Source organism: Gobius niger, assembly GCF_951799975.1.
Source record: "Gobius niger genome assembly, chromosome: 20".
NCBI lineage: Eukaryota > Metazoa > Chordata > Actinopteri > Gobiiformes > Gobiidae > Gobius > Gobius niger.
In genome coordinates, this window is record NC_136871.1 from 28,460,742 (window position 1) to 28,473,798 (window position 13,057).

At 40.4% G+C, this 13,057-nt stretch overlaps 1 protein-coding gene across 1 annotated transcript in view; it reads left to right on the forward strand.

Annotated features, from left to right (window-relative positions):
* atg7 (ATG7 autophagy related 7 homolog) overlaps window positions 1–13,057 on the forward strand; it is a 58,092-nt gene that overhangs the window by 22,170 nt on the left and 22,865 nt on the right. The window contains 4 exon segments of the mRNA XM_079578886.1: window positions 45–157; window positions 159–225; window positions 979–1,059; window positions 8,152–8,274. Coding sequence (XP_079435012.1) covers window positions 45–157; window positions 159–225; window positions 979–1,059; window positions 8,152–8,274 — 384 coding nt within the window.

Genomic DNA, 13,057 nt, shown 5'->3' on the forward strand with positions numbered 1-13,057 from the left:
ACTGGCTGGTGTTCACCTTCCTTGTTGTTGTTTCTCGTCACTAGTCGACCCGGGACAGAACCTTGGACCAGCAGTGCACAGTGAGCCGACCTGGGCTGGCCATGATCGCCGGAGCCTTGGCAGTGGAAATGATGGTGTCCATACTGCAACACAGTGAAGGGTAAGATCAGCTCGGAGACGAAGCTATTCAAATCCCCTCAAACTCAAGACTGGAAGGATCGATCGACCAGCCTTACTGTGCATTTACAAAAACACTGAAATAACAGACTGAAAGCCGCAAAACGCTTTCAATCGAAGTTTTCTTTCAAATGCGTCATCAACTTTTCTATTATTCTCTCTTCTTTCTCACTTTTCACTTTTTTTTTTTGCTCTAAAAGCTCAAGCCAGCGTTTCCATGGCTATATCAATATTTTTGAGTTTTTTCCCCCCACGCTAACTGTGAAAGATCTTTAATGCCAGCTATAATTGTGTTTTTATGAACAGTATTATCTTGCTCTCCTGTATGTGGCCACGCATACAGGATCAACTGTAATGTTTGGCCTCGACCACCAGAAGGCGCTCCTAACCTGATTTTAAATTTCTACCTTGCATGGCAGGAGAAAAAAGTAACTTACTATTTCACATATATGTAAAAGGATAGATTTTTTTGTAACATAAATGACAAAGTGGCAACAACTGCATAATAGAAGTAGCTGTGTGTGTAGCAGTGGTAATAGTTGTAGTAATGCTATAGTTAAAAGTAGCTAAGGACAGTATTACCATCTTAATAGCAGGAAAATTAAGCATGAATACCAAAATTGTGACTGTGTTGGCAAGGTAAACACATAAACGTGCCTTAAACACATGAGTGAACTTTCAGTACACAAAATATTGCAGTACATCGCTTCTACTATGTACAGTATGTAGGTATTTCACTCCCTTCTTTGTGCACGTTGTCACTATGTTCACTCTATTTATTTTTGTTTCTATTTCCCACAGATCCGAGGTTTTCTCTCAAGGTTTGACAACGTCCTCCCTGCCAGCTTGGCCTTTGACAAGTGCACCGCCTGCTCTCCCATTGTAAGCAACCCATTTTAGACAACAAAACTAAAAACTTTTTTTTCTTTTTTTCTCGTCACTCGTTTTTTTTGTTTTCCGCTCAGCCCTATTTTGCGCCGCTGTCACACTCAAACTGCAGCCTCAGCAGAAAGCGGGGGATTCCTGTCGTTCTCGTTCCCATGATAAATCCGCTTGAAATGTAGCTCTTTAGGGAGAAACACAGCGAAGAAAAAAAAGAAAAAAGAAATGCTCCCGTCTCATATGGAAATGATCAGGCTGCAGTTTATTGGAGACCGACTGTCCTCTGAGTCCAACTAGCTCCTGCCGCTAACTGTGCTGTAAAAGTGGCTCATTGAAGTGTCCACAATCCTAAATCAGCCAATTAGACGGATAGAAAGGCTGCCTGTTGGGCTTGTATGTTTTGGTAAGAGTTTGAAAGTACATTAAAGAGAGTATAATATATGTCGGTTAAACAACGACAGCGTAAAACACAAGCCAACCTGAATCGCCTTACGCAGCATGTTCAAACAACTGATTTCTGATCAGACTTGGGGAGAAAACCCAACGAGTTTAACAACAAAATCTGTGTGTGAGGGGGAGGTATACGGGAACAAACAGCGCTGTGAGGAAAAGTCTAGTCTGTGGCTCTGATTTCAATGGAGTCTTTGTGCTAATCAAGAGGTCATAAAGGCCCACTCTATCACCCGAGTGCGAAGACGGGCTCAAAGAGGGAAAGATGGACATGCTGTAGCTGAAGTAGCCGTAACAGAAGTTGTAGTAGCGACTCCCATATTACATGGGGTAGGAGCAGAAGAAAAAAACGAAATGACTGCTGCCGATTGGTCTTTGTAGTGTAGTAGCACTTGCAGTAGTACTTGAAGAGTTATAGAGTAATAGCTTGGGGTGTTAGTATATGAAGTGCTAGATCTGATATAGAACTTGCCAAAAAACACACATTGTAATAGTTTTGAAGTAGTGGTAGCAGGAGTAGTAGCTCATTTACTGACTTGGATTTTGTCCGGGGAAGGGGGGGAGGAGTTTGATTTTTATGTGCGATGGCGCTTTAAGTTTGAGGTTTTCTCCTCCTACGCAGGGCCCATGAAAAAGGTCCTACCCAGTTTGGAGGTGTCGTGTTTCAGCCCGTGACCGATGAGATTATGGAGTGCACAAAGGGATCATAGACGCTCTGAACATGAGGGAGAAGAGTTTATCCTTGTACAGAGTATTGTTTGACATAAAGGGAGAGGAAGTGGATATTTAACATTGTGTTGGTGTAAAGATGTCAGCACCCCCCTCTCCTCCTTTCATCCTTTTCGGCGTCTGATCAAATGGTGTTATTATGATCCATTACATGTTAGCACTTGCTTTTCTCAAGGTAGGAGTAGCAGCAGTAGGAATAGCACTAGGCTCTGACTGTGTAGGGAATGTTTTTGGCTAACTTCCTGTTGGCCCTTGTGGGGTAAAGACTACTTCCTGTCCACATTTTAACATACATTAAGAAAATATACTGTATTAAAAAACATAGGGAAACTTGTTAGAGTAAAGTTAGACTTGAGCTTCAAGGCTAAAACTGCTACTGTTCCACAGATATGTCCTCCAGTGAAGTATTAAAGGAATATTTCAGGATTTTTGACATAGGGCCTCATTTCTTAGTTATCCAGTGTTGTTGATTTCTGGAGATTTATTTTCTTTTTTAAATTCATGCAGTCCTTATATTTGAAGAGTTTAGTGGTGCTAGGCTAGTGCTAGGCTAGTGCTAGGCTAGTGCTATATATATATATATATATATATATATATATATATATATATATATATATATATATATATATATATATATATATATATATATATATATATATATATATATATACATAAATCAACAACACTGGATAAGTAGGAAATGAGGCCCTATGTCAAAAATCCTGAAATATCCCTTTAATATCCTGAGTAAAGTTGTCCAAAAGCAGCTTGTTTTCTGCCTCGTCCTGTTAGCATCATGTTGCTGTGCAGAATTCCCCGCACACTTGCCTCCTCTACTTCCCAAGTCCAATGGAACTTAAGTCCATTTACTATAATGAATTTAGTTAGGGTTAGGGTTAGAGTTTAAAAACTGCATTGTAGAAACTTAAAGGCAGATTAAACATCTAATCTCACATACATATTACATTTACTCTTTTTTTTGCTTGGAGAAATGTTGACAATACTATTAGAGTCATATTTAAGAGCAAGACTATTCACACTCAACAGCCCAATAGAGTATGGGATCGTGGAAAAACTTGCATATTTTTCATTAAAAAGTAGAGAAAAGAACCATTGGGTACCAGGTCACTACTGGTGTACATTTAGAAAATCAAATGCTTTTATGTGAATGGTAGCTCCAATAATATACATTTGAAAAATCTCCCATCAGTTTATGATTTTGGAAAGGAATCCCAGAGACTTGCGACAGAGCTTTGGACACAATCCCACACAAGCTCAATAGCAGCAGCAGTAGTGCTAACATTACACAGCAAAGTTGTTCAGTTGTTGTAATCAAGCTACTTTAGTTTTCTATGTCAATGTGTGTTATGACAGTCTAAATCAGAGTCATAATCCACACTAGAACTTCCAACCAAGTAAATGCAAGTTTACAAACATAAAACTTTATTCTCTCTTGTGCTGATACAGCCATCATTTCATCACATGTAACACAATACGGCTATTTGCTCTGGTCCCTTTCCCAGTGCTTTCCTCCTCCCACACAGATCTCAGCCCACTGTAGCTCGCCTGTGTGTGTCTGTCACGTGTGTGTGCGCGCACGTTTCATTGTGCGTTTTTTTTTTTTTTTTTGTGACTCCTGGCGCTGTGTGCTTCCAGGTCGCTATAGAAACAAAACAATCCGGGCCCTGTCTACGCTCGAACTCTTCCTGTAGCTTTTTCCTCTCCCGCTTTTGTGTAGATGATGTGCGTGCTTGGCCATAGAAGTCAAAGAAGACCTCATCGTCATTCTTCTGCTTTGTAGGCTTCCTGTGTACAGTCATTCTGAAATAGGACTAAACCAGAACTAAACAAGGACTAAATCTTGTATAAACCAGATCAGAATTTGGGCTTAAAAGGGCTTAAAATTGACATTTCAGAGAGCTTTTTACCATGTTGCAATGTTGTCATTAAAATATACGTGGGGTGGTGTTTCGAGCCACAAGCGCATCTTGAGTAATCTTTGAATCTTCCACAAAAAGCTCATCCGGGAAATGCTTTTGTCACCTCACGATCTCTAGCGAAGCTTGATCCTTTCATGGCAAATGTTATTGAAACAGCTGCACAGCGAAGGGGAGCAAGAGGAGGAGAAGGGGTGGGAGGAGCTTATGGTAAGACCACATGAAAATCGGGACGTGAATCTGGATATTTTGTTTCAGTTGGTTTAGATCAATATATTGCATTTTTCCAACCTACAAAGTGTAAGACAGTGGTGAAAATGTGTGATGAGTTTATTTCCAAATGCCTGCCAAAAGCGTAATGCCTCCCCTTTACCTAAACATAGTCAGTTGCAGTATAATCGAGTGTTATCCAGGTCTGAACCTAGGAGTAAACCAGGACTAAACATGGCCATTAGACTAATGAGGTCTAAACCAGGTCTTATGTGTGTGACTGTTTCTGGGGCCTGATAAAAAAGAGCCGGCCGCAGAGTAACTCGCAGCTGACGTGGCTTTGTCTCAAACTGAGCCAGACACCTCTGACTTCCCACAATGGGAGCTGACCAATATGGCCGCTCTTTTAATAGCACGGATTAGACTGCAGATCTGGAGAGCGAGTAGAGCCGTAAACACACTTTTACTGCACGGTCTATTCCCAGACATCGATTGCTCATAAGCCTAAATAGATGTTACATTTCAATTATAGATGCGGTTCCCAAACAATTGGTTACGGCAGCCATTTCCAGAGTCCACAGTATCACAGCCACTTAATAGATTCATAGATCCACAAAGAATGAGTATGTAATGCTTTTTGTTTCTGCCAAAACCAGGGTGGGTCAAATGCGGTGAAGTTTCCCTATGTGGACGATAAAGTAGAACTTAATGATAACATTCTTTTCAGACTTAAAGTTGGTTGTGTCTTTGCTGGCTGTGTGTGTACAAGGCCAAGCCACTACAGTATAAGTAGAACTTACCCATAGACAAAATGTAAATTCTCTGAAATTACTGAAAGCATTACTTTTGCTGCAGAAAGAGCTCTTCTGGTCCGATGAGTCACTGGTGGACATGCTTTGAAAGTTTTATAGTTTTCTTGGAAGGAAAAGCCTTGCGTCAGTCGGAAGTGTTTACTCATATACTCTCTGTAAGTGGCCCATAAATGTAAGGGGAGCTTCTGTCAGCCACCGCAAACCCCCCAGCTCCCCACTCCATCACGTCTGATCTGTGTAAAGAGAGACACGTATACAAACATGGACACACGCAGATGCAAGTGTGAAGACATGTAAACTATTCCACTCTTGCGCATTTCAAGTGAGTAGCGTCATTTCTGTAACTCGCGTCAGATTAGACAGGTTACCCAGAGTGTTTTTTTTTTATTAGTTTCAATATCTGTGAAGTATGAAGTCTGCAAAAACACTGAACTAAAGGACTGTTCATCTGCACTTTGAAGAAGCCAGTTTCAAATGATGGTTCGGTTTGTGGCACCTCAAGTCTCAATGCAGTCTCCATGCGGTCTCCGAGAGGTCTCAAGCAGCTGTGTCGCCAATACTATTGTTGTCCTCAACCTGTGATGTCCTGAGATATACCAACTCCTTATTATACTTATTATACTACTATATACTACTATTATACTACTCAACTTCACATCATAAATTACCAAGTCAGTTGTTGGCTGTATTGAGTATTTTTTCTTTCTTTTGATTCTATTTTCTACTAGCCTCTTTGTTCTACTCTCCAAACACTGTTTCATCTTTAGGCAGTTACGCTTCGAGGCTAATGACATACAGTGTGATCAATCTATGGGAAACACATTCTCACCAAAGAATGGACATTGCTCCTTTCTTCTGTTACTGTGCTTACAGTACCGCCCTCTCTTCATTAACTTCAAACCCAGTCCAAGCAGCTTCATCCACCAAGAAGCTGAATTCTCTCCCCTCGCCCTCACCTCAACCCCAGCCCCGGCCACATATGCACCAAGGAAATGAGAGTAAAAAACAGTAAATTGTTACATTTTCCCATGTCTTAACTTTAGATGTACAGACCTTTTAATCAAAATGCCAGCAACAAAAAAATGAAGCCCTTCCATGTCGAAGTACATATTCTTAGAATTTGAAGCATTTTTAGGTATTGAATTGGCATCTTGGTTTGTTCGGCATGTTCAGGAACAAAAGTGCATTCTTTCACTGTGCCCTTGGCATTGGTTTATTCAGTGAGAAATTGTAAGAAAAGAATATCCAGAATGAGTGATGGAGAGCACCTAGAGTAACTTGAATAGTTGAAAAATAGTTGTATAACGAGTCACTCTTTGTAAGTTGCCTGAATATATAAAATATTTCAATGTTATATATTTATTCTTTCATTCTACAGTCCATTGCTAAAGTGCTGTATTAACTGTTGCAGAAACACAAAGCTTCTCACATTCTGATTCAAACAAGTTTTCTTGTAAAATGGTCGTGGCCAATTATTTCTGATGTTTCGCGATGTTTGAGTCAGCCCAATCCAGGGGATTACTTCCCCGGACGGGCCTTTCTGTGTGGCGTTTGCATGTTCCCCCCGTAGGTTTCCTCCGGGTACTCCGGTTTCCCTTACCACTAAAAACATGTACAATAGTGTTTGAGAGCGAGGGGGGGACGACGGATGGGAATTAACCCAAGGCTACAATCCGGTGTGGTGTGTTTACATGTATGTATCCATGTGTGTTCATTAACAAGCACTGTCCCATCCAAATAAACAAATTAATACAAATATTTTGTTACCATCGATACTCCTGGATAGCTGATACACAAACTACTGTCGAGATACATGAGGTACATTTGTACCATAGTTTAATGACGTCAGCACGCTGTGTTATGATCCTTTGGAAGTTAGTAATCTGTGGCTGTCAGTAGCATTGCATCGTATTGCTTGCAAGTTATAAAAAAAAAATGGTTGCCTACTTGGTGGCTGCAATAACTGTTTGCTCGTAGTACAATATCACATTTCTTGTTGCGTATAATTACACTGCGTTTAAGTTACAGGCAATGATTTCACTTCATGTAGTTAGTTAGATCTAAAAGTAGATCTAAATGTTTATCTAAATTGTACTTGGTTATTTTAACATTAAAATGTGGTTGTAATGACATTGTTATTATTGTTATACTATATTTATTACTGTACTATATTTCCTCTCCAGGCTGCAACAAATCCTAAAGGTGAAAGTAAGGAGTCTGAAAATAAAAGAACAGACTCCTTAGTTTTGTGTTCTGTGGTCGTTGTTGTCTGGATGTAAAAGACACACACACAGACACATTCATCCATACAGATCTGTCCATTGTAGCTGCGGTAACCATCGGTAACCGTACACCTGTGCTCTGTATGAGCTGCATAGAAGACCAGACGGAATCTGGGAGCGTCTAAAATGTGTCACGACAGATGCTAGGTAGGACTTCACCATTTTGGAGACATGCGTCATTGCTCTCCACGATGCAGCTCGAGTGCTGAGGTTGTTGTGTGTAGAGTTTGAAGGTCTTTTTTTGTCTATAAAGGGAGCGAGCGAGCGAGTCAAGTTTAAACTGATCCAAACTCATTCATGTCTTTTTTTATTCCAACATCCCACTTCTTCAGTTCAACTTTTACGTAGCAAAGCGGAACTTTCCTGTCACACGATGACAACAATAACTAGTTCACGGTCAATAAAAATGCTTACAATATTCTGAAGGACACAGCACATTTTATTCCTCTTCCAGAATAAAAAGTTAGCCTTTAATGATGATAAATTATGAATAATGAATTCATGAGTCTGGACACTTTGCATTGAACCGCTTGTGAACCCGCTGCACCCTTTCACCCTTCGCCCACTCTGCGTAAACAACGCATCATTTGTTAATAGATTATATTTATTACATGTTTACCTACAATTCATCGCCCGTCAAAACATTTTCTGTGTGTCACTTGTTGTGTTTAGGTTTTGGATCACTACGAGAGAGAGGGCTTCCAGTTCCTGTCCAAAGTTTTCAATTCCTCCCACTCGTTCCTGGAAGACCTCACGGGGCTGACGCTGCTGCACCAGGAGACGCAAGCGGCCGAGGTATAAACACTGCAAGCCAAAAATGCAGAATACAGATTGACTTTTACACCGACAAAACATTGTTGGAATCTAATTAGAGCATAACAACCTTTTCATGACTTATGAAAAGAAAAAAAAGGCTTACGGGGAAATGTTCAAAAAGGATGTTATCTGGACTGACTTGTTTAGCTTTCTCATTTCCACATTTGTTCTCATTTGAAAACTTGGATATGTTGACAAAAATCTTTGTTATAATAGAAAACTGCTCCTTAAAGGGACTATACGGAGTTTAAAAATGGTAAAATTATCTAATTTCCTCCGCCTAAATGTTCCAACAATATCCTAAGGTGTAGAATGAGCCCAAACCTGTTCACCACAACTGCTTCTAAAATCACTCAAAAAGGTGTCACTGCGGGTCCGAAGTGCTGTCATGCACGAGCTTAAAGGGATATTTCAGGATTTTTGACATAGGGCCTCATTTCCTAGTTATCCAGAGTGTTGCTGGTACCTGGAGATATTTTTTTTGTAATTCATGCAGTTCTTATGTTTGAAGAGTTTCATGGCGCTAGGCTAGTGCAAGGCTAGCGCATTTCTACAATGTCAGCTAGCCTGCATTAAAAACAGTTTTACGCACTCCACAGAGCACCTGAGGCAAATCACTTATAACGCCAGACTAACCATATAAATGTCTGTGTCGATAGAATAATTTTAACCATTTTGCATTTAAAATACCTTTTATTTGAGCAGCATCTGCTTCGCGTTTGTATAAGCTACGCAGCGGCGGAGTGATTTGCTAGAAAATAGTCCCTCAAAATGCGATCATTCATGTGATGCAAGGTCAGTTATATTCCAAAACTTATTCTATTGACACAGACATTTATAATGGTTAGTCTGGCGTTATAAATGATTTGCACCTGATTTGCCTCAGGTGCGTAAGACTGTTTTTAATTCAGGCTAGCTGATACCATAGAAATGCACTAGCCTTGCATTAATCTAGTGCCACGAAACTCTTCAAACATAAGAACTGCATGAATTACAAAAACAATATCTCCAGGTATCAGCAACACTCTGGATAACTAGGAAATGAGGCCCTATGTCAAAAATCCTGAAATATCCCTTTAATAAAGAAGGTGCAGTTACACATATGACCTGAGGTGGCATTAGTGAGTGTAAAATGGCTAGCATCTAGCCCCTTTAAAATGGCTAGCATCTAGCCCCTTTAAAGTTTTCTAGGAGGTTACTTTGCCTTTGCCGTAGTTTGTTTTCCTAATCAACCCCCTAACTGTCCGTCTTCCATGTAAGTCTGTGTCTTCACACCAAGATTGGCATTTGAATAGCCAAAAATGGATAATTAGATAAATAGAGACACTGAATTGGAGATGCAAGCTCCCTTGGAACTCCACAAAATGTAATTTTTTGCTGAAATGATGTGGGTCGAGAGGAGCAGAACAAATTGTTTTAGGTCAAGGTGCTCGGAAAATAGCAAGATGGTCCAGGGGTTTGTTTTTACTGAAGGCCAGAACAGAACAGAACGTGACATACAAAAGAAAGAGGAGCAAAATGAGGTCTATTCACTCAACGCATGTTTCCGCTGAGAGGACTCATCTGAAGAGTCTGTCTTGATGGCCAAAAAAGGACACGTGTCGTGAGACGATCTTCGGTTGTACTTCCCTGTGGGTTTATCATTACTTTGCTTTGGATTAGTTTTAAAGTGGAGTATTTTGGCGCATGTTTCCTTGAGGTATTGTGACATTGTTCCTATACATGCGTTTCCAATAACAGTTGATGTCCTTGGTGCCTTTATTTGGGTGGAAGTGGAGCTATGCCGTGCTTAAGCATTCAATAATATTGCTAATCAAGATGGAAATGCTATCATGATTATTTCTCACTAAGAGGATCTGCCATTATGCCTCCACACTAAAGAGTAAATGAATACATCAAAGAGGGAACATGACTCCTTCCTCTGCTAGTTGTTCTATATAAACTTCCTGAGGCATTAGCAGCGGTAGCTTGTAGCTTGTAGCATGTAGCATGGCTCTTTAGAAGTCTCCATTAGTAGACGTTTTGAGTGTGGTTTAGGGCATTCTCTAGAACAACATGGAGCTCAGGAGCTTTTGTTATGTGTCTCTTCCGTCATTAGCATAGTTTTGTGGTCACTTCATGCATACCATTTATCTCAGGAAGCTTACCGATTTTTTTACACGACCTGTAGTGTAAAGTAAAAACTCTAAATGCCTCTGTGCTTTCAGGTTGACAACAGCCGAAACAAACTGTACCCTTCATAATTTGTGATACAGTATTGATGGCTAATGCTAACTGCTATTGGGAAAAATACAATGAATTAGCCACAGATTTTTTTTTTTTTTTTTTTTTTTAAGTTTTCCGATGCTTGCTATCTAGGATCGAACGCTGCTTCTCCATTTGACACGCCACTAGTGGTTTTGGGCATTTTCAAAAAAGTGACTTTACTATTGCTTGTATAGCAGGAACAAGTAATCAACTTCTCTTAGTTTTGGCTTTGTCACACAACCCACAAGAGCTTTCTCTCTTATTACAGGTTTGATTTTGATTTTTCACACGACCAGCTCCTTCTGTGTTGCGCCCCGTCTCCATAGCGACCCACGCAGTTGATTTGTCCACGGAACAATAAAGTTTAAGCAGGAGTTATTGGGGGGAATATGGGTGGTTTTCGTCCCGCTCCCTCCTGGCTGCCTCCTGACAGGACGGGCCCGAGTGTGTGGGCGTCTGGTGGGGGCTGGGGCGGCCAAGGCGCTATGGGCTCTGGGAAAATCCCACGTAGTTTGTCCGCAAACTCCCACTCAGCGAAGCAGGCTGGAGGATGGGAGAGGGGGGAAAGTTTGTTTGAAATGGTCTGAAGGATTAAGTGCATTTACTTCTACTGCTAGATTCATGGCTCTTACTCCCGTTCGAATTATGGAGCTCTTTAAGAGGAGATACTTTTTTTGTGATCTCAAAATATGGTTACATGCTACTTAAAAGTGTCAAAAATACATCATTTAGACATCACTTCTCAGTTATCTTTGGCCATGTGGAGGGTTGACTGTTTATTGATGTTGGAAAGTAAAGTTTTAGTAGGACAGTGAATTCTCGATGAAAACACCTGTGAACACTGAAAACCTTTTGCCAGGGAAAATCATCTTAAGTGAATTGAACAAAATCTTGACAACAAATTTCACCGCGTTCAAATAAAACCTTACAAACTGAGTAAGATCTGCTAATGCCGTAATCCGGGTTTGCTTGCATAATACCCTCACGTTTTGTCTTGTATGAGCTTCCCCCTCTTTGAGTGAGTTGAAGTTTTTTTTTACTCTTCAATCAGGAGATGAGGGAGAGATTGTTTTGATTGCGCAGCCCACTAGCGCCAGAAGTCCTAGCGTCTGTTTCCAGGTTTAGATTAGATTAGCCGTTCTGAAAAAAACTCTGCTTGAGGCGACGTCCCAAATTGTTCTTTTTCTTTTCTTCAATCTATGAAAGGTTTTACTCATTTCTGCGGGAGCATTATTGTGACGTATTTCATTTTATGTGGGAAACCGCTAGAAGTGCCCTGACATGTTTTGAGTTCTGCTCCATATTTACCAAGTACTGGCTGGAAATATGAATATAAATGATGACTGGCGGTCAGGGCTGCTCAAGTAGTAGCATGGAAATTTGCTATTTTAATAGTTGTAATTAGTAACTCACAATGGCTGCAGTTATTTAGGTCATGTAATCTGAAAATCATGTGTTTGATTGAACTGGTACCTGTAAGAGTCTTGCCTTGTGATTGTGAGCTTTGTATAACACCTGTGCACCTGTGTTTGTTTGTTTGTCAACGCCCACTTTGGCATTTTGTCTCTAGTTTAGGCCCTGGTTTGACGTTTTGCCTTGAAATATCATGAAACACACAGTGAGTCATGAATGGATGTAGTGCATAGTTTCAGTTTTTTGAAAGTGTACGCCACATTTCGATCATACACAAACTTCTTTTTGTGTGTGCGAGCCTGCGGTAGTGAAGTATAACTTACGTCACTGGGTATTTACTTTAGGCCTATTCCTGGCACACATGTAACCTGAGAAGTGCTTTTTATGCGGTTCCCGGGGAGTTTTCTTCAAGTTTAACTGGCTGTGTGTGTGTGTGTGTGCGTGTCTTTGTGAGTGTGTCTTTGTGCGCTGACGACAGAGTTAAGATTTTTTTGAGTTACATTTTCTACAGCTCTCCCTGGATTCTCAGCCAAGCTAATGCTGCGCTCAGTTCAGTCAGGAAAGTGATAGTTGTTGAATATTATGGCCACACGTTCCAACATTTTGAAAAACCTGACTTTACTTACTTACATCCGATGTTTCGAAGTCAGGTAAACCACATCAGTAGAGGCAAGTAAGACCAGGGATAAGAAACCAATGAGATGGCATCACTGTGACACCAGCTACAGGAAAGTGTTTTGTTCTCCTTTGAAAGTGTTTTTTTATGTTTAAACAACTGTGTATCACCGCTGTCCCCTGGCCTCTCTGTGATACGTCAGCGCTGAAGTCGGCCAAGATTCGTTCTCATGCATAAATTGTGCCTTATCTTGATCTGGCTGCAAAATGCACATTGCACAGGCACATCAAAACAGGGTAGCTCTTTACATTACGGCACCGTAATAATGTGGTTATACTAGGGTAACAGCAAAAAGGTAATAACTTGTGATGACAAATGTATATTTTGATGATAATAAAATGCTTTCTCTAACTAATTTCTTATCTTAAACAGTTGGTTATTACTAAGAAATAAAGCAGAAACAGCATGAAGCGAATTGTTCAGCCC